The sequence below is a fragment of the Monodon monoceros genome, unplaced genomic scaffold, assembly GCF_005190385.1.
Source record: "Monodon monoceros isolate NGI ecotype Baffin Bay Population unplaced genomic scaffold, NGI_Narwhal_1 Super_Scaffold_20, whole genome shotgun sequence".
Taxonomy (NCBI): domain Eukaryota; kingdom Metazoa; phylum Chordata; class Mammalia; order Artiodactyla; family Monodontidae; genus Monodon; species Monodon monoceros.
This window is the reverse complement of record NW_021703777.1, coordinates 39,754,475-39,774,647: the sequence shown is the minus strand read 5'-3', so window position 1 is coordinate 39,774,647 and position 20,173 is coordinate 39,754,475. Positions and strand designations below refer to the sequence as shown.

At 42.4% G+C, this 20,173-nt stretch overlaps 1 protein-coding gene across 1 annotated transcript in view; it reads right to left on the bottom strand.

The window, feature by feature from the left end:
- Nucleotides 1–19,963, bottom strand: part of LOC114903091 (placenta-specific gene 8 protein-like) — a 29,617-nt gene extending 9,654 nt beyond the window's left edge. The window contains exons 1-3 of the mRNA XM_029235894.1: nucleotides 19,864–19,963; nucleotides 16,704–16,788; nucleotides 30–158 (exon numbers count right to left, since the gene is read on the bottom strand). Of these exons, the coding sequence (XP_029091727.1) occupies nucleotides 30–129 (100 nt within the window). The 5' untranslated portion in view covers nucleotides 130–158; nucleotides 16,704–16,788; nucleotides 19,864–19,963. The remainder of the gene's footprint in view (nucleotides 1–29; nucleotides 159–16,703; nucleotides 16,789–19,863) is intronic.
- Between the last annotated feature and the right edge of the window lie 210 nt (nucleotides 19,964–20,173).

Genomic DNA, 20,173 nt, shown 5'->3' with positions numbered 1-20,173 from the left:
AGGAGAAAGCAACAACCATGTGCACTTACAAATCCCCATGTCATCACAGCAGTCAAACACGCCGGTTTGCCAGTCGCTAACCGTCGCACCTCCTGCGCCATAACTTGGCTGCAAAACAACTGGATTCATTTTTAAGACTAAGTTCAAAAAGGTACTGCCTGTGAAAACAAAACCAAAACAGTATTCAACACCTAACTGTATTGGATATAACGTAGATACCAATTCAGAAGACATTTCATTGCACCCCTCCTGCTTAGGGTTAGTCACATTCAGCTAACTTAGCATAACATTTCCAGACTATTGCCAATATTTGAGAACTAAAAACATAAGGGAAAGAAAAACAACATAAAGGAGAGGGGATGAGGATTCCATTCTCAGGTTGTCTGGTTGTGTGTTTTGTTTTGTTTTTTTCCTTTTTCTCCTTTCACCAATCTCTCTTTCCATCAGCAGTTTTCAAGACAACCATCCTGAACAATGTCTATTTTGCATTTGAAGTGTTTCTATTTAATAGTAATTATAATCAATTTTTACAAAGCTATTCCACAGACATTATCTTAGTTGCTCTGTAAGAGAACTCTGTGAGATAAAGTTCTTTACATCTGCATAAAATTATTATTAAAACAGATGCTTCTAGCTAATGTCAGCATGAACTGCTTATTAGTGGTGTCATGATAGCTAACGTTTACTTGGAAAAAGATTAATTTCCCTTTGTGAAGGTATCTCTGAAAAAAGAGGCTTCAAGTCCCACAGAAAAACCCAGTGGTTGCAAAACCAGTAGGAAATAAGTGTCCCCCAAACAAAGTGGTGCTATACTTCTCATATTTTATCCAGCGATCAAGCTCAGTCTTGCGAGCTGCTACCCCGTCAGAACTCTCAAAAGAGAAAATGTCTTCACTAAAATAATTTCACTGTGACTTCACTAAAATGATTCACTAAAATGATTTCACTACTGACTAATGTTAAAAATTTCTCCTTTCTTATTTCGAATCTAACCATAATGCTGTGCTCTGTAGTCTTGGTCCCTGGTCACTTTCAACACTTCCCTTGACTAGTTACAGGGCATCCCCCCACCCCTATTATCTCTCGGCTTTTGCTCCTTCAATATTCCTCCACTATGTTCTCAGGAAAGGCCCCAGTCAAAGGTTCTACCACAAGGCTTCCCAATCCCTAGTGCTTGGTTAAAAATGCAGATACTTGATTCTGATTCAGCAGCCTGGGGTGGACCCTGGGTGTGTAAAAATTTCAAGAGGTGATTCTGATACAGCCAGTTCTGGAGACCACTGTGTATATGTCATATCACTCTTCCTCAGTCCTTCCTAATTAGTCTTCTAAGCTCTTCACCTTGCTCTGCATTTCTTGCTGACTCATCTGTCTACTCTGAGATCCCTGACTATTATCAGTTGATTCCCACCAACAGCCAACTCCCCACCAAGTCAAAGTTCATGGAATAACAAATACCAAAACACTTTGAACTGCCTTAGAAAGGTGCCTCAAATATTTATTATCAAGAACTCGCTTTATGACACAAAGAGAAAACCACCCAGATTGAGAAGGCTATATAATTATGGTCAAATCACATGAAGAATCATGTTTGAAACTGCAAGGTGTAGATAAATATTTAACTAGGATTAGAAGGTCTTTCTCCTTTCTGACTGACTAGGAGGGCAATGATGGCTTTGCTGATAATGCAGGAAAATATATTGCTATGTGGTGGTGCAGACTATTAACTGACAAGCTAAAGTAATAAAGGACTGACCAGGGAGTCTTACAACAGTGCCTGGCACACAGCAGATATGCAGTAGAACATTGTTGAAAGAATGAATTAGCAGAGAGGTGGTGGTTAACAGTCATCAGAATGGATAGTATTCCCTTGTCTAATAGAGTGAACGTAAATTTGTGCTGGGGTAAGACACAAACTTTTCAGGTTTTGTATAGACGTGTTTTGTATTTCTCATTATAACGGAGTCTTTATGAATTAAACTATTCTACATAGCAGTTAGTGTCCACTGGTTTGTTTATAGATATTCCATCTTAGAAAACCACTGTCATATTGTTAGCTAACATTTGTGATATAACTTATTTAAATACAATAGAAAACTTGCTTATAACTGACAAATTTTCCTTTTATTGTTTTAAACTTTAGTGTAAGAATCACTTGAGGGGGTTTTTAAGAATGATACATCCCTAGAAATTTGGATTTAATCTAATAAGTCTGGAAAGGGATTGAGGAATCTGTACATTTAATAAGTACCCAAGTGCTTCTTAAGGGAGAAGCGTTAATAAAAAGTAAGAGTGGTGAAGGGGACCAGCTGTATTATTGCCTAATTTGACTGCTTTAACTCTAAATCATATTTGTTTGACTCCATTCCCAGACAATGATTCCTCTGAGAACCAAATCAAAAGGGGACAAGAAGAGAAAAGGATAATTCATTCAAAGTCTTTTTATCCAGCAAGCCTGGCTTCATTTTGGTATTGGGTATAGTTACAAAACCAGAGGGGGGTATCAGAACTTTGAATAAGGAGGAGAAACTAAGAAGAGAAATCATGAGGTGGGAATCTCTAGTAGTGAAATTAAAGACCTAAAACTGCAGAGACACTTACGTAGCACCGGATGGACAAGTACAATTCAAAGAGGAAGTGGTAGTATTTAATTTCAATCAAAACAAGTCTGTTCTGTGAATCTATTTGACCCTGTGGGTGGTGTAAAAGAAGCATCTGACTCAGGGCCCTGAGCTGGAGAAGTCCAAACATGTGATCTGGGAACAAGTTTTGTGTTTTTTGTTTTTTTCCAAAGTAACAGAAGTAGAATTATCATTCGTTCTGGTGAAGTTGGAGAAGGCTGATTGGAGGGCATGGGATTCTTGTCTAGGCATAGATAGTAGACATTTGAGGCAGGGGAAATAATGTGAGGAAATGCACAGGGGAAAGAAAGAGGGTGGAACGCATGAAGAACAGTAAAGACATTAGCTTCCGGGAGCAAGAAGCAGGGTCGGAGTGTAGGGATAGAAATGCACGGCTGTACCTCAAGGTCTCCTTCCCACACCTGCAGCAGACATTTTCCACCCTCTGTGTGTCCTTAGACAAATTAACTTCTCTGAGCCTCAGTTTTAACATCTTTAAAATGAGTATAATGTGACTTTCTTCTTTGAGTTGTCGTATTAATGTGATCAAACTATGTCTATTAAACACCGTGTTTCCTGTGTGTCAATGACCTGACATATGCACCACTGTGTCTGTTTTAAACTAAATGTTGCCAAGTAGCAGGGTCTATGCCTGATTTAATGGTACGGAAAAGCGCCTGAGAGCCCAGTACCCCAAGGCTAACGACAATGCGTTAGGAATCAGAAGGCTTGAATTGTAGTCACTGCTAGTATTGGGGAGGCTCAAATAAGATCACGTATGTGAAGACATTTTGAAATCTGCAAATCACTGTATACCTGGGAGACAGGTGCCAGTGAAAGCTGATGGAAAAAATCTGCACGTGATGTGTTGCCAGTATCACAATGGCTTACACTCGTATAGAGTGCTATGCTTTTCATGTTTGATCTCTACTTAACCTTGGTCTCTATTTAATATTCACAGCAGGCCAGCGCACTCAGGGAATTAAGGGTGATAAGACCCTTTTTAATGCAGACAAGAAAACTGAGGCAAAGTGGTCAAGTGCCAAGGCCAAGGAAAGATCATGATCGCCAGGCCAACCTCTTTGTAGATGAGAAAATGAGGCTTATCTCAAAGACTTAGTGTTGGTCCCACATCCTCTTCTTAGTCTCTCCAGGGAAAAGATATGGCAAGCACCTCACAGGAGATGTTGTAGGAACCAGAAGATGAGAAAGTGGACCGAGCAGCACGATCGAGTGGTTAGGTCATGGACTCTGGCCTTAGGCTCCAGCTCTCCCACTGACTAGTCACATGGCCTTGGGCGAGTTACTTCACCTCTCTGTGCCTCAGTTTCCTCATTTGTGAAATGGGATGTTAACAGTATCCAACTTACAAAGTTGTCATGAGGAGTAAATGAGTTAATATTTGAAAAGTCCTTCGAGTGATTCTTGGCAGAGGGTAAGTACTTCATGAATGTTAGTTAAATAAGAGAGTAGTACTTGGCTCTGGAGGGAAACACAATACTCCTCCCACCCCATACCTCCTTTACACCCCTAGGAATTGTAAGATGTGGGTAGTTCTCCCACAAGGCTACAGAAGAAAGGGAAAGAAACAGAAAATAGCCACATGTTCAGAGTGACAAAGTGGCAGGGCTGGGATTTGAATTCAGTTCTACTGAGCTCCAAAGCCTTTATTCTTCTTTCCATTGAACTCTACCAATCAGGGACTATAAATCTTGGCCAGCAGAAATGAGCAAGCCTTGTTCAGGAATAAAAGGTAAGCATTCTCCTAGAACGTCCCTTCTCATACAAATTTTTGGGACTACCAGAAGCTAGACAGTTTGTGACTAACCTCTTTCTTTTTATGTCCGTACGTATGTATGTATGTGTGTTATGTATTTTTAATATCTTGAAACCAGTCAATAAAAGCTTGCCCAAGGGTTCACAATACATGTGTAGAGAACTGGTTCTCAACCAGAGATTACTGCAACTCCCAGGGGACATTTGGCAATATCTGGAGACATTTTGGGCTGTTACAACTATAGGTGAGGACTACCTAGTGGGTAGAGGCCAAGGATATTTCTAAATATCCTGAAAAGCACAGGGTTTTTTTTTTAGGGAAGAATTTTCCATCACCAAATGTGAACTGGGCTGAGGTGAGAAACTGTGGTTTAGAGAACATTAACAGCATCATGAAACAAGAGCATTGGGAGGGATTCTGAAGGCTGTCTAGTGTAGTTTCCTAGCAGATACAGATGTCGTGTCTGCAGCAGGCCCGACGAGCTGTCCTGGTGACGAATGAAACCTTACACATCGCTTTTGAGTTAAAAAAAATGTTCAAAGTGCAAGTGCTGGAACTCAGAGATCAGAACAGGAATCCTGTGCCCCCATAGATTTGTTCACTTCCTGTCTGAAATGCCTCTTCTTTTTTTTTTATCAATTAATTAATTAATTTTTGCCGTGTCGGGTCTTCGTTTCTGTGCGAGGGCTTTCTCTAGTTGTGGCGAGCAGGGGCCAGTCTTCATCGCGGTGCGTGGGCCTCTCCTCTTGCGGAGCGCAGGCTCCAGACGTGCAGGCTCAGTAGTTGTGGCTCACGGGCCTAGTTGCTCTGCGGTATGTGGGATCCTCCCAGACTAGGGCTCGAACCCGTGTCCCCTGCATTAGCACGCAAGTTCTCAACCACTGCGCCACCAGGGAAGCCTCTGAAATGCCTCTTCCGTGTGGCAAGTCCTGCCGGGTAACCCACTGCCCCCAAACTTGCCTCTTCTTTCTTCCTTCTACTTATTGTTCCTATGTTGACAGTTTAATCTCCCCAGTTCTATTCTTCTTTTCTTCTTTAAATAAACTTTTAATTGAAATGCACTATATATACAGTATAGAAATTGTAAACATGATTGATGAATTTTCACCAAGTGAACAATTCTTGTAACCACAACCTGATTCAAGAACTAGAAACTTACAGAACCCCAGAAGCCCTCCTTACTCTCAAAGGGAGTCTAACCCTCCACCCAGAGGCAACCTCTACCCTTTTTTCTAACACCAGAGGATCATTTTGCCTGTGTTTGAGACATATTTATTGAATTATATACATTATTTATTCCTTTATTCCTTGCGTCTTTTGCTCAGAATTATGATTGTGAGATTCAACCGTGTTGTGTGCTGCAAGAATTCATTCATTCTCATTGCTGTATAATATTCCATTGTATAGATGTAACACAACTTATTTATCTGTGCTACCATTGTATTATTTCCAGTCTGGACTATTATCAATAGCACAGTGCTGCTATAACATTCTTGTACATAACTTTAGGTGAACTATGTATGTATCTCTGTTGTGTCGATATCTAGGAGTGGAATTGCTGGGTCCTAGGGTTCATAGATAGTGCCAAACAGTATTCCAAAGTGGTGGTACCAATTTACACTCCCATAAGTAATGTATGAGAGTTCCAGTTGCTCCACATCCTAGCCAATACCTGCTAATGCCACTATTTTTTACTTAAAGATTGCTAAAGGATCTGGGAAGCAGGCACCTAGGTTTAAAATTCAGAAAAACAGAAATTATGGTTAAATGATTAAATAGAGTTGCTGCATTTAGGGAAAAAAATACAGGATATTCAGTTAAATTTGAATAATTATGTCCCAAGCATTATTTGAGATATACTAAAAAGTTATTCATTCTTTATTTGAAATTCAAATTTAACTGGGCATCCTGTATTTTATCTGGAGCATTGGGGGAATGATTTTGGTATGAGGTAATACCAATGTGGGGCAGTTACTGCTCCCTGCGTTTCCAGGAATGGGAAGAGGGGGAGGAGGTGAAAACAGCGGGCTTTCCAAGGTTGCTCTTCTCTCCATCCCCTCCCCCATAGGGTCCCAAAGCATACTAATGGCGGCAGTGATTTATTTGATTTCTATCTAAATTCTTTTAAGAGCATTTCCTTTGGGAAAACACAATTGTTTATTCATGAATAGAGGAAGGAAAACTGAAATTTCTTGAGCAGTTGCTATTGCCAGTTTCCATGTTTGGCAATCTTAAAGCTGTTGGATTCTAGCCTTATAACCATCTCGCCTTCTATTTTGAAATCTGATACCAGGAGAACTTAAACAACTCAGGCTGGTTCAAAGCCAGGAGAGCTAAAGCCAAAGTCAGAGCTCTTCCATTCTACCAAGGCTTCTGTCTTGTGGAAGGAGTTTCATTGACTAGCCCGGCTCCTGCGTGGGCTCTATTTCTCTCAGCCAGTCTGAGCTATCCTGATGGCATCGGGCGAGACCACTGCCTATCACTCACTTGGGCTTCCCAGGGCTCTTCATTCCCTCGATTTCCATCCCCTCCTTTCTCTGTCCACCTCCTTCTGGCTTTCAGCTTCCTACCAGATAATTCCATGGGTTATATGCAACCCACTTCTGGAACAAGAAAGTAAAATAAAGTCAACTGAGAAAGGTTTGCTTTTGATCATTTTGAGCTTCTGCAGCATCTACATGCCACAGCAGGCCTGTCTTCTAGTCCCAGGTCTGAGTCTGCATCTGGAGCAGGGAATGACCCACTCCTTTCCTCCAGCTCCTGTGTGTCTCAAGCAGAATTCTGCAGCCTCTGTGTCACACTAGACCAGTTATGTTGTAAACCAGAAAATGCCATCCACAAATATGCCTCGTTAGGATAACGGTTATTTTGAGCTGATTATTTTGAGAAACAGCAGACACAGGAGAAGACTGGAAAACAGATTAGAAGTCACCCTTTAAGGGAAATTTATACTTATAAAGGAAATGTCCATTTGTAAGGGTGTCTCCCTCTCCTACCAAGAAAAGAAGGATGACTCTAAATCACAAGAAACTCTTCAGTGGAGTTACTGTCTGCATAACAAACCTTACCCTTGTTTACCCGGCCACCTCCCCATAAATGGCTTATCCCCACCTTCTCTCTTTCGCCTTTATCTGAAGATGGTATTTAAGCCTGAATTCTTGTTTATTTATTTATTTTGGCTGCACCTGGTCCTAGTTGTGGCATATGGGATCTAGTTCCCCAACCAGGGATCTAACCTGGGCCCCCTGCATTGGGAGCTTGGAGTCCTATGCACTGGACCACCAAGGGAAGTCCCTAAGCCTGAATTCTAAGACACCTGTGAAAGTTACAGTTTTCCCTGGGTACCTCCCATGTATATGAGATACACGTGTTAATAAACTTCTGATTTTTAATCTTGAATTTTCTCTTCTTTATCTTTTGTTACAGGGGCCGAGGACATAGAAGGGTAGAGGGAAAATTATTTTTCTTCCCCTACAATGTCATTTCTGAAATTTTAGCCAGAACAATACAAACTTTCAGTAATCAGGAAATTAAAAGATGATTTCGTAGAGTTGAAGGTATGGCATTTCCTAATTTAAACTAAATCATTTCTATAAACAAAAAGCCTCTGGTCACTAACTGGGGGGTGGGAGGAGGGCTTCCTGCCCCACCTAGGAAAGCCCCCATGTAGGCCACAGCTGAGGAAATGGTCCCTTCTTTTCTATAGACTGGGAGTAAAGAAAGAAGATTAGTCACTCATCTGTATCTGGCTTCCATCCCCCTGCAGCCTTGTCCCCCAGAAACATTCAGATCCTGCACCTATCAAGGAATCTCCTTTCTTGATCTTCTCCAGCACCCAGACACTCTACAGCAGGCCTGCCTTTTAGTCCCTGGGTCTGAGTCTGCACCTGGAGCCAATTATCTGGATCTCATACAGAATTCGGTATTGTCTGTATGCCAATAGCATTCTGCCTAATGTACCACCGATTATGTCATTTCTGAAATTTTCATCGAAACAATGAAAACTCTCAGTTATAAGGAAATTTTAAAAGATTATGCATAATTGAAGGTAGGGCATTTTCTAATGGAAACTAAATTACTTTTATTTAAAAAATGCCACTCAAAACCATTTTCCCTAATGGTTAAAATGGTGCTCATGCCTGATAATGCTTAAATTAGGAGCCCTCTTGTATTTTTTTTTTTTTTTTTTTTGCGGTACACGGGCCTCTCACTGTTGTGGCCTCTCCCGTTGCGGAGCACAGGCTCCGGTCGCGCAGGCTCAGCGGCCATGGCTCACGGACCCAGCCTCTCCGCGGCATGTGGGATCTTCCCGGACCGGGGCACGAACCCACGTCCCCTGCATCGGCAGGCGGATTCCCAACCACTGCGCCACCAGGGAAGCCCCTCTTGTATTTTTGATAGTGCAAGACTGGGAATTTTTCGGACACCAGGAGAGTCCAGTCACCCTCCTTTCATCAAGAAAGTGAAGGGGACTTGGTTCACCAAAGTGTGTAATTTGGGGAGAGGGTAGGGGATAAGAAGAACATGATACATGTGCTCCCATTGTCATTCTACCATCACTAATCTCTCTGGGGACCTAATTCATTAAGCTTCTTCTCTACTTTGATCTTATAATTTGTTAAGGGGTGTCGGGCACACACGGTTCTAGGGAAAGACTGCCTTGCACACCAGAACCCTGTAAGCCTGCCCTCAGAAGCTCTTCACAACTTGATCGACCCTGTTTTCCCAGTCCTTCCCTGACCATGTCCTTCCCACATCCAGTCAGATTCCTCACTGCTCTGCAAACTTGCCATCTATACTGTTCCTGTTGTGAATTCTTGCCTCCACTTTCCCCATTGACCTGTCAACATCTCATCTCAAATGCTACCTCTTCCATGAAGCCATTCCAAATCCTCCAAGTTGGCTTTGCCTCTCTCCCTCCTTTGAACTTGCTTAACACTTTGGTGGTGTGGTGAAGAGCCCACTGGACTTGGGTCAGGATACTGGGCTCTAACCATAGCACCAATACTTGGCTATCTCCGTGCCTTTTCTGTAAATGACAATGATAGTATCTTCACTTCCTCCTTCCCACAGTCATTAAGAAAGCTACAGAAAGTTATAGTAACTTCGGATATGAGATATCTGTAATTATGTGCATTCTGAGAACTTAAGTTTTCTTTCCTTTTTTTTTTTTTTTTTTTCTGAGGGTGGTCACTGGGCTTCAATGATCGTTTTTCCCAAAGACAGTGGCCTCCACAAAGCCTAGAGACTACTAAGTGCTTGATGGGGTTCAGGACCAGCTACCCTAAAATGTGGCATCTTGGCATATTGAATATCTTAAGCTGAAGGAGTTTGAGAAAATGGCAAAAGCAGAAAGGTCTCTCCCTTCACCTGTCTTCCCTGAAAGCAGGAGATAAGTCTCTCCTGTGAAAGGTACCCTCCCTGTACCAGAAGGAAGGCAGACACCCTTAACACCAGAGATGGAATTTAGGGCCAAGAATAAACAAACCTTGGGACCTTCCTGGTGGTCCAGTGGTAAAGAATCTGCCTTACAATGCAGGGGACGCAGGTTCCATCCCTGGTCAGGGAACTAGGATCCCACATGCCATGGGGCAACTAAGCCTGAGCGCCACAACTACTGAGCCCACACACCCTGGAACCTGCATGCCACAACTAGAGAGAAGCCCACATACCACAACGAAAGATCCTGTGTGCCTCAATGAAGTTCCCGCTTGCTGAAACTAAGACCCGACGCAGCCAAAAATAAATAAAGAAAGAATTAATTAAAAAAAAAAAAAGAGTAAACAAACCTTGTTACTTTTTCACCATTTAGTACCCCTAGAGCAAACCCCTTTGTCTTGTCAATTCTTCACAAGTTTACTGTTTCTTTGTCTAAAAGTATGAAAGTTTCCCCTCCGGTCACTTCTTTGGGTCTTTAATTCTCTTACGAAAGTCCCCATGTATATATGTAAAAATTTAATAAAATTTGTAGGCATTTCTTCTGTCAAACTGTCCTAGTTTAATTTTCAGACCCAGCCAGGGATCCTAAGAGGGTCGAGGAAAACTTTTCCTCCCCTACATGTTCAATATCAGATTATTTATTCATTTAAACCAGTGGGTTTCAATCGGGGGTGATTTTGCCCTCAGGGGACATTTGGTAATGTCTGGTGACATTTTGGTTGTCACAGCTTGAGGTGGGGGGACAACTGCTATTGGCATCTAGTAGGTAGAGGCCAAGGATGCCTCCCCTCCCTACTCCTCCCCCATGCCCCCCATTCCCACCAACAAGGAACTATTTGGCCCCATCGTATCAAGGCTGAGAAATTCTGATTCATACTCTTGTCTTGTTTTTTTAAAAGATTTGAGCAGTTTACAAGCTTACATACATAACAAGATACAAAAATGAAGAAATCAGGGAAAATAAAACCTGGAGTAAATTTGGTGCTTGCTCTAAGTTTCCTGTACAGTGTTCAACATGGGCTGCAAATTAGACTCTGAGATTCCTACTGCGGTAGGAGACAGATGGGCCCCTGGGCTGGACAGCTGGTGTCTGTCACGCGGAGTGAGATTGAAGCTTTGTTCTCCCCCAGACACTCTAAGGACAAAGCTAGTGGCAGAAGCTGAGCTCTGCTGAGAAGCAAAGAGATAAGATGACCACTCCTGAGGTCAGGAAAACTTCCCTTTCTGCACATGAGCAGGAAGGCTCCTTGGGGGTCAAAAAGGTAGGTGGCACCACCCGATAAAAAGTGTGGACATGCACCCACAGGCCTCTGCAGTGGGATCCATCTTAACAAAAATTTGCACATGCATGTTGGGGAGCATCCTAGGACCAGTCAGGTGTGAAGGAAGAAGCAAGATAATTGGCCAAATGTAAACAAAGACCAGGAAGGACTGTCCTATAGAAGGGATTTAAATCACCTCTTCACTGCTTTTCTCATTCAGGACGCCTGCACTCTTCTCTGGGTGTGTATTTCTGTAGCTTCTGACTTACTGCCTCCTCCTCTTTAGAGAGGATGCCCATACCCTTTCTCTCTGGCTATGTATTTCTGCCTTGCTTCTGACTTAAATAAGTAAACTGTTTCTCTGTGTGCTCTGCCACATGTTATGCTGTGTCTCTAATAATAAACTTCGTACCTGTTTTTTACAGTTTTTGCCTCCTTGAAACATTCTTGCTTTCAAACAGGGGAAAGAGCTAGGGCCACCTTGCTTCTAGCCTCTAGCCCCTGGTGGTCTAGCAGTTAGGATTCCTGGTTTCCATCCAGGCTACCCAGGTTCAATTCCTGGGCAGGGAACTAAGATCTCTCTTCAGGAGCGCTGACTGCTGTGCCTCTGAGATCACTACCAGGCAAAGCAAAGAGGGAAATAAACATTTAGGAGATTGATCATGTCCATAAAATGAAAACAGATTGAGACCTAGAGAAATTTCTCATCAAGCTCCTGAAAAAGGAGATTATTTGTGACAGGCAGTGGCTAAAGCCTTTATCAGTATCTATAAAATAAATAGAACAATGACTTTCCCAAACCTACACCCTAATATAGGGTTACAGCACAATGCTAGGGTAGAATCACTGAAAGCAATCACCGAGAAGCTAAAATGATCCCATCTAAGTATTTACCCCTCTGATAATCTGGGATGATTCAAGATTAAAAATCAGATTTTTTAGATTGTTCAGTGAAACACATGGATGCATATTCTTTTATAAACTTCCATGAATAGTATTTTCACCAGCTGGGGCTTGATAAGATTTGGGCAGAAGTGAGGCTTAATTAGAAGCCTCTGGCAAGAAACTGAGTTCAGATTCCCAACTAGGGTTGCTTATTATACATAGCAACAGGTACACAGAAGGAAAGGTGTATAAGGCAAATGCACTGTTATAAAAATTAAAAGATGCAACCAGGACATGTACCTGAATAAAAGGCCATCCTAGTGTAGCATGGAGGTGAGCTAACGGCTATTCTAATTCAACACGGAGATAAGCCAAAGGCATGGCTGCAGAAAAGTCTGTGTTTTTCTCAGAAACCCATTCTAAAACCGCTTTAGCAAGTGACCAGTGGGGAAGCTTAGGAAGGAGACTTGGCTGACACAGGCTAACCCCAGTATTTAAGTATCCATTTAAAACAAGCTGCTGGTGTTTTGTTAAGCAGTACATCTTGCGCACACACCAGTGAATGACATCTGACTGTATGACTGATCAAAGTCCCAAGTTCTATGCCCTAGAGCTGGAAAACTTTCATATCAGATGTTACCAAAACCCACCCATTCTGACAATAGAAGAAAGCAGTAAAATGCCCGTGGAGTCTAATTCTAAGTAATGTAACTTCCTGGTCAATGCTGTGAAGACAGAAAAATTATAATATGGAAACTTAGATTATGTAATGAGTTGACCTGTTAAAAATACCAACCACTTGGCTCCATTCTGATTCTGGCCCATTGGTCTGGCCTTGGAACTGATATTTTTAATGATTCCCAGGTGATTCCAAGGTGCAGGGAGGGTTGAGAATTAAATTTTTATAATTATTAAAGGAAGTCTATCCAAAATGATGATTTGAGTACTGAAGTGGTGGAGCTTAAGCCTTTTTTCTTCTTTTTAATAAATTTATTTATTTATTTATTATTTATTTTTGGCTGCATTGGGTCTTTGTTGCTGTGCGTGGACTTTCTCTAGTTGCGGCGAGCAGGGTCTACTCTGTTGTGGCGCGCGGGCTTGTCATTGTGGTGGCTTCTCCCATTGCGGAGCACAGGCTCCGGACGCGCAGGCTCAGTGGCCATGGCTCACGGGCCCAGCTGCACCGCGGCATGTGGGATCTTCCCAGACCAGGGCTCGAATCCGTGTCCCCTATGTTGGCAGGTGGACCTCCTAACCACTGTGCCACCAGGGAAGCCCATGGAGCTTAAGTCTTTTACACAAAAATAAAACACACATTTCCCCTCTAATTTCAAATTTCCCCTCCCACTTAATTTTCACCCCAAATGTGTATAATCTTAAAAACTTAGCTCAACTAATATGATCAATGAAGACATGTCTAAAAATCACAAAAGTGTCAAAAGAAAAAATTTCTATTAAACCCAGCATACAAAGTTAACCACTATTGACATCTGTGATTATATCCTTCCATTTAATCTAACAAAAATTTTTTTGTGTGCAGGAACACCTTTTAATGAACATACCCAAATGTGGCAATAAAATCATTTATCCTACAGTGAAGAGAAGGCTGCTTCCCTTTCTGTTATAAATGGGGAGCAAGCATTTATCTCTTTTAGAAGTGGGATCTAATCATTGTGTTCTAGCTCAGAATTATTATCTAATTAGTTAACACCTCTACCATGACTCTTGAGTTGGTATAAAGGAGCAGAAAGAGTCTTTCCAAGAAAGAGTTTAATCTGAGTTCTTCCAGCTCATCCCATGGTTTATTTCTGTTTGCAGAATTAAAGGTTGAAATATTATTGGTTGAGTGAATGAATCTTGGAGTTACCTCTGAAGTCTCAATTCATATGCAGCTATGAAAACTCTCAACCAAAATCATATTCCTCACTTAGGCAATTATTTATCTCCCCAGACTCATATCTTGCCTTTATTCTGTTTCTCTCTTCACATCTTTCTTAGAACACTTTGTCTTCAATAGGAGCTCAGCAGGGGGGAATCCCAAAAAGAGAATAGGGTATCACCAGCTCCTGGACTTGCAGAGGGCTTGGCTCTACCCATGCCTGGCATATCTAGTATCTGGTCATAGCAGTATAGCAATCCTGCAACTGTCTCAGATTTAATATCTTGGTTAAAAAAACTAGAAGAGGGATTCCCTGGTGGCGCAGTGGTTGAGAGTCCGCCTGCCGATGCAGGGGACACGGGCTCGTGTCCCGGTCTGGGAAGATCCCACATGCCGCGGTACAGCTGGGCCCGTGAGCTATGGCCGCTGAGCCTGCGCGTCCGGAGCCTGTGCTCCGCAACGGGAGAGGCCACAACAGTGAGAGGCCCACGTACCGCAAAAAAACCCCACCAAAAACCAAAACCAAAACCAAAACCTAGTAGACCTATGATGTACCGGACTGTATTTTAAATCTTGCTGCAACTCAAGTTTTGAATTGGAATCATCTGTCCTTTGAATCATGTGGGTTGAAGATCATTTACCTGGTAAAAGATAGCTAATAGCTGCATCCACTTCAGCACAAACATCTTAAAGGGACTTAGTTGATTTTTTTAGAAAACTTTTTTGGTAAACAGTCAACTTTGTTAAATAATTTTAGATTTTGTACTATTTGCGAGGGATGGGGGGGAAGAGCCCCCCATCCCACCCAATGCCAACAACTTGTACTGGTGATGGAAGTAAAGAGGGTTAAGAGAGTGCTGGCCATTTGCCATAAAATCAAAGGTCAGAAGTTACAAAATGGTGAATTTGGGTGGTGTCTGTAATCCGTAACTTGAGCTAGTCCCATCCAATACTTTCTAAGAAGATAACAAAACCATTTGTGAGTGCTCTAGTCAGTATAAATGGATCTCAAAACTTCAGTAAAAATACAATTACCTGGTGGCCATGAAATGCTTAAATTTAATTCAGGAAAAAAGCAGCAGCCTATACAAACACTTAATTATAAAATATGTTTTTCTCCCAAAAGCCTCCAGATGTATTTTTCCGGAGCATGATCTATGCGCTAACAGGGGCAGCCATTAAAAGCACACACATTTATCTCCATTTTCATCCCCCCTCCCCCGCCCATCCTCATAAAACCCAAATGAGTTTGAAAGTAGTATTAAGTGCTAATTTCTCAATAAAACTGATGGCTAACCAATGGTGCTTGCTCAGTCCTCCTGGATTCCTCTGCATTTTGCTAATGCATTCAAGTGCATTGGGGTTGTTCTTAGGGTTGATTGCTTTGCAAGAGGTAAACTAAGCACATCCTTAAGGCACCAATAAAGTTGGGGCAATAAAATGAAATAAAATAGTGAAAACTTTGAGGGAAATAATCACAATCACATCAGACTTCTTTACATATGGAGGGGTGTGGATGGGTAGCACACCACACATTTTCAGTGTATTTAAGGCCTCTCAAGATGCCTATCTGGTCCTGGTTATATTTTAAGGTCAGTTGTTTTCAGGTCCCACACCTCTATTGGAGTCTGAGCACAACGGGTCCTAGCCACTCATCTTTTTATCCTAACACAGTGCCTGGAGCAGAGTAAAGGTTCAATAATGAATGTTTTAAAAAAAAATGAATGAACAAGTGTATGAATACAGAAACTGTTATGTCCCATACACACAATTTCAAAACCTCTAAACTGGGGCTTCCCTGGTGGCGCAGTGGTTGAGAGTCCGCCTGCCGATGCAGGGGACACGGGCTCGTGCCCCGGTCCGGGAAGATCCCACATGCTGCGGAACAGCTGGGCCCGTGAGCCATGACCACTGAGCCTGCGTGTCTGGAGTCTGTGCTCCGCAACGGGAGAGGCCACAACAGTGAGAGGCCCGCATACCGCAAAAACAATCTCTAGACTGTACATCTATCTAGATGTCAGAAATAACACCTCCCAAACTGCACATGCCCTTTATCCACCATCTTTAAGAAATGTGTTTGCCTTAGGGACCTGGAAGTAAGAGGGAGAAAAAAACCTTCTTTTTCTCCTTTCTTTAAATCATACAAGTGAGAAAAGCTAATCATTCCCTCAACAGTGAAAATACTGAGATCTGCCTTGGTAATAGTGCCCATAATAACAACAATACAAATCAGGACAGGCAACAAGTGGCCAGATTGTGATGATCTCAAAAAATTGTTTTTGTTATATAAAAACAGAGACATTTAGAATTAACTTCGGACAATAAAATAATAATAAACCTCAAAATGACTGAAGCAGACGTCGTGTCCCCCTGCCCCACACTAGCAAAAGTAATTCCAACAGCAAATCTTGAAACCAGCTACAAACGAAACAAGTTTCTAGAAGGAATTTTAGAATATTCTGCTTAAACAGAATATTAAGACACCAGTCTTAATGATGATACGATAATTTCTTCTTTCGATGTCTAAGAACATTTTTTTCTCTTAAAAAATGTACCTTCATTTTTAAGAAACTGTCATGATATACACAGGCTCTTATGAATCACCACTGTCAAATTTAATTTAAAAGACAATTACATGTTGCAGACGTGGGTTTTAACAAAAATTCACTGAAACAAGTGATTAATACCTATTATTCAATTCTGCCTTGTGTTAGTTACGTGGTAACGTTTTACTGGCTCCGGAATTCGTTACTTTTAGAATAATTTTTTTTTCTTTTGAAAGAGGACGAAAGAGAAAGACGAGAGGTTTGCAGCACTGAAATTATTGCAAAAATACTTACCACACGCAAGGTAACTGCAGAGGACAGCAGCTCAGGCCAGCCAGGAGAAGCCTCTGGGAACATGGTTTTGTTGCTGCAGCTGGGGCTGTAATCAGCAAGGGCGGGGTGAGGGTGTGGAAAGTTAGGAGGTGGGATTGGAGGAAAGAAACTATGACCCGGCTGCCTTTACTGCCTGGTGTGGGTCACTGTTTCTCCCTTTCAGAAAGCAGACACTCCATTTTTACCTTATTCCGTTTATTTTTTTATTTTATTTTAATTTATTTATTTTTTTTGTGGTACGCGGGCCTCTCACTGTTGTGGCCTCTCCCGTTGCGGAGGACAGGCTCCCGACGTGCAGGCTCAGCGGCCATGGCTCACGGGCCCAGCCGCTCCGCGGCATGTGGGATCTTCCCGGACCGGGGCACGAACCCGTGTCCCTTGCATCGGCAGGCGGACTGTCAACCACTGCGCCACCAGGCAAGCCCTATTCCGTTTATTTTATGTGACTTTTGCCTGACAACACTGCCCCCTTAGAGAGCAAGATTTATTTATGATTGGGCAACAACACATTTTATGAGGGTCCAAGGCTTGTTTATTTATTTAGGATTTCTATAATTCATCTACTTCCTAAGGCACTTAAGGGTCTTGAAACACGTTTAAAAGTAAGCATTGGGCAGCTGGTCTTAAGACTCAAAAAGTGCTAAAGACATAATTGACCTTCCTTTTTTTTTTTTTTAAAGCATTTCTTAATTTTTAAAAAAAAAACTATTTATTTTTGGTTGCACTGGGTCTTCGTTGCTTTGCGCGGGTTTTCTCTAGTTGCAGCAAGCGGTGCGCGGGCTTCTCATTGCAGTGGCTTCTCTTGTTGCTGAGCATGGGCTCTAGGCACGTGGGCTTCAGTAGTTATGGCTCGCAAGCTCTAGAGCACAGGCTCAGTAGTTGTGGCACACGGACTTAGTTGCTCCGCGGCATGTGGGATCTTTCCAGACCAGGGCTCTAACCCGTGTCCCCTGCATTAGCAGGTGGATTCTTAACCACTGCGCCACCAGGGAAGCCCCTCGATGTTCCTTCTTGTCAGGTTGTTGAGACTTGTGTTCTAAGCTAAAGTGCTGTATGGCAGAGGGGAGACAAGGGAAGATATTGAAGGTTAAGGGGGCAGAGTGGGACATGGTCAGTGGCATTTTGGAGCCGCCTGTCTGGTGCCAGTGTGGAGCCTAGATTCTAGAAGACAAGACTGTCGTCAGGGAGACCACTGCAGGGACAATTTCGTAGAGAGAGAAGGATGCAGAGGGCCTGAGCAGGGATGGAAAGCAAAAGCGTGGCTTGAACAGAAAATCATAACAGGAATGGGCAGTTCTTAGTGATTGAGCATAGGGATGGGAGGGGGAGTGAATCACTTCATGAATCAGAAGATAGGTACATAGATATACAATACTGTATATAAAAACCTCAACTGTTTCCAGGTTGCTGACTAAAAATTTATTAATCAAAGTTAAAATGTCCTTCATCCTTCCTGGTGTGACTCTGATAAGTTTTATTTTCTTTCACGATGTTTGTGCATAAAACACGAATGAGTCACATCACTGAAACTGCTTTATGTTCTCCTTGGTTAGATGTGTGTACAGAGGGAGTTGTTCTTTGAGGTGGAGGATAAGGGGGACAGGGGGACCTGGGTGCTCACTTATTTCAGAGGATCATTTGCCTAGTCTATTAATATTCACACATACCACTGAGTAGAAAACCTAATTATCAGCATAATCCATGCTATCTTACTGCAGGAGACTGGAGTGTGAGTTATAACCACTGCATATATAGGCCACTAAACCAAAAAAGAGGTAAAGAGGTGATACCATCCTGTCCTGGAAGAGCTCGTGACCTGGGAAATGAGACAAACCAAATGGCCTTAGAGAAAATATCCTTAGGATCCTACAAAGCAAGAGGTCATCAAGTTCCAGGCCACTTATTATGTGACTCTTGGGCAAATCTCTTAATAAAAAAGGTTATGATGTATTGAGTATCTAGTATGTGCTGAGCACAAAATCACTTCAACGAATGTGTCATGTATCTTCATCATTAGATATTCATAGCAACTGTAGTTGTTACTAGCCTCATAATAGAAATAAAGAAACTGAGCCCAGAGAAGTTAAGTAGCTTGCCCCAGGGCCCTACAGCAGCTAATTTGGGAAGGGGGAAATGTGAATCCAGGCTAATCTGACATAAAAGCCCATATTTTTCCACTATAACTCTCAACTATAAAATGGTGGTGAAAACATCCACATCACAGGACCATGGTGAGGATTAAACGAGATAATATGGGAGAACCCAGATACACAGAGGATACGCAGTAGAGTCGTGTTTCCCCTCCCCTGTCACCCCTGCTCTTCCTCAGGACAAGACTCTGTTTTTTAGGTTCTTCCAGAGCCTGCTGGGTACCCCTCTCCTCCACAGTAGGGTATCTCACCTGCCTCATTCCCCAGCTGGATGCCGAGCCCTTTGAAAGACAGGTGGAGGCCTCTGTCATTAACATGACTTTAAAGCTGAGGCCAAGCCAGACAGAGGCATGAGAGAAATTCAGGGACTGGTGGTATCACATTAAAATGTCTTTATAGCATTATGGTCTAAGCAAGCTACATAAGAATAGGAAAAGAATCATTTGGGGATCAGTGGAATTCTATCAAAAGGAGAAGGACCCAGGGTTTGGGGACTTTACCCATTCTGCCCATTTATACCAATCAAGTGTTTTAAAAGGGGCCCACCAGGTCATCTGTGATTGGAGTGAAATCAGACCCCCCAGGTGCTATGTTCTAGTCTCTGGTTGTTTTATTCGTTCACTCAACAAACATATATATATATATATATATATATATATATATATATATATATATACAGAGAGAGAGAGAGAGAGAGAGAGAGAGAGAGAGAGACAGAGTACTTGCTATACATCAGGCCTATGTGAGATACTAGGGATACAACGGCAACAAACAGGTTTCCTGCTCTCAAGATTCCTGTTCGGTTTCATTCTAATAAAGGAGAAAGATGAGGAAAACACATGCAAACACAAACAAACCCCACGTCAGCATACAAGTGAATAAAATAGTAGCATGTTGTTCTAAGCGTTGGGAAGAGAGTCGTCAAGGGGCTGAGGTTCTGAATAAGGCGGTGGTGGGAACGCAGGACCTACCTTAGGCAGGGTGGGCAGGAGAGGCCTCCCTGAAGCAGACATCCAAGGAAGAGCAGGTGCTGGCTCTGTGGAGACAGGTGGGAGGAGTGTCCCAGTCTCAGGCAAAAGTCCCAGTGTAAGCTCAGCAGATTTGAGGAACTGAAAGGAGACAGCTGTAGGAGAAGCAATAAACACTCTAATTGACTATGTGAGGAACCCAGGAATGGTGGCAGAAAGAGTTTTATATGACTATTCAGGAAAGACTCCATGAAGAACTATATTTTTAAGGAGACCGGTGAACTGGTGTGTGTGTGTGTGTGTGTGTGTGTGT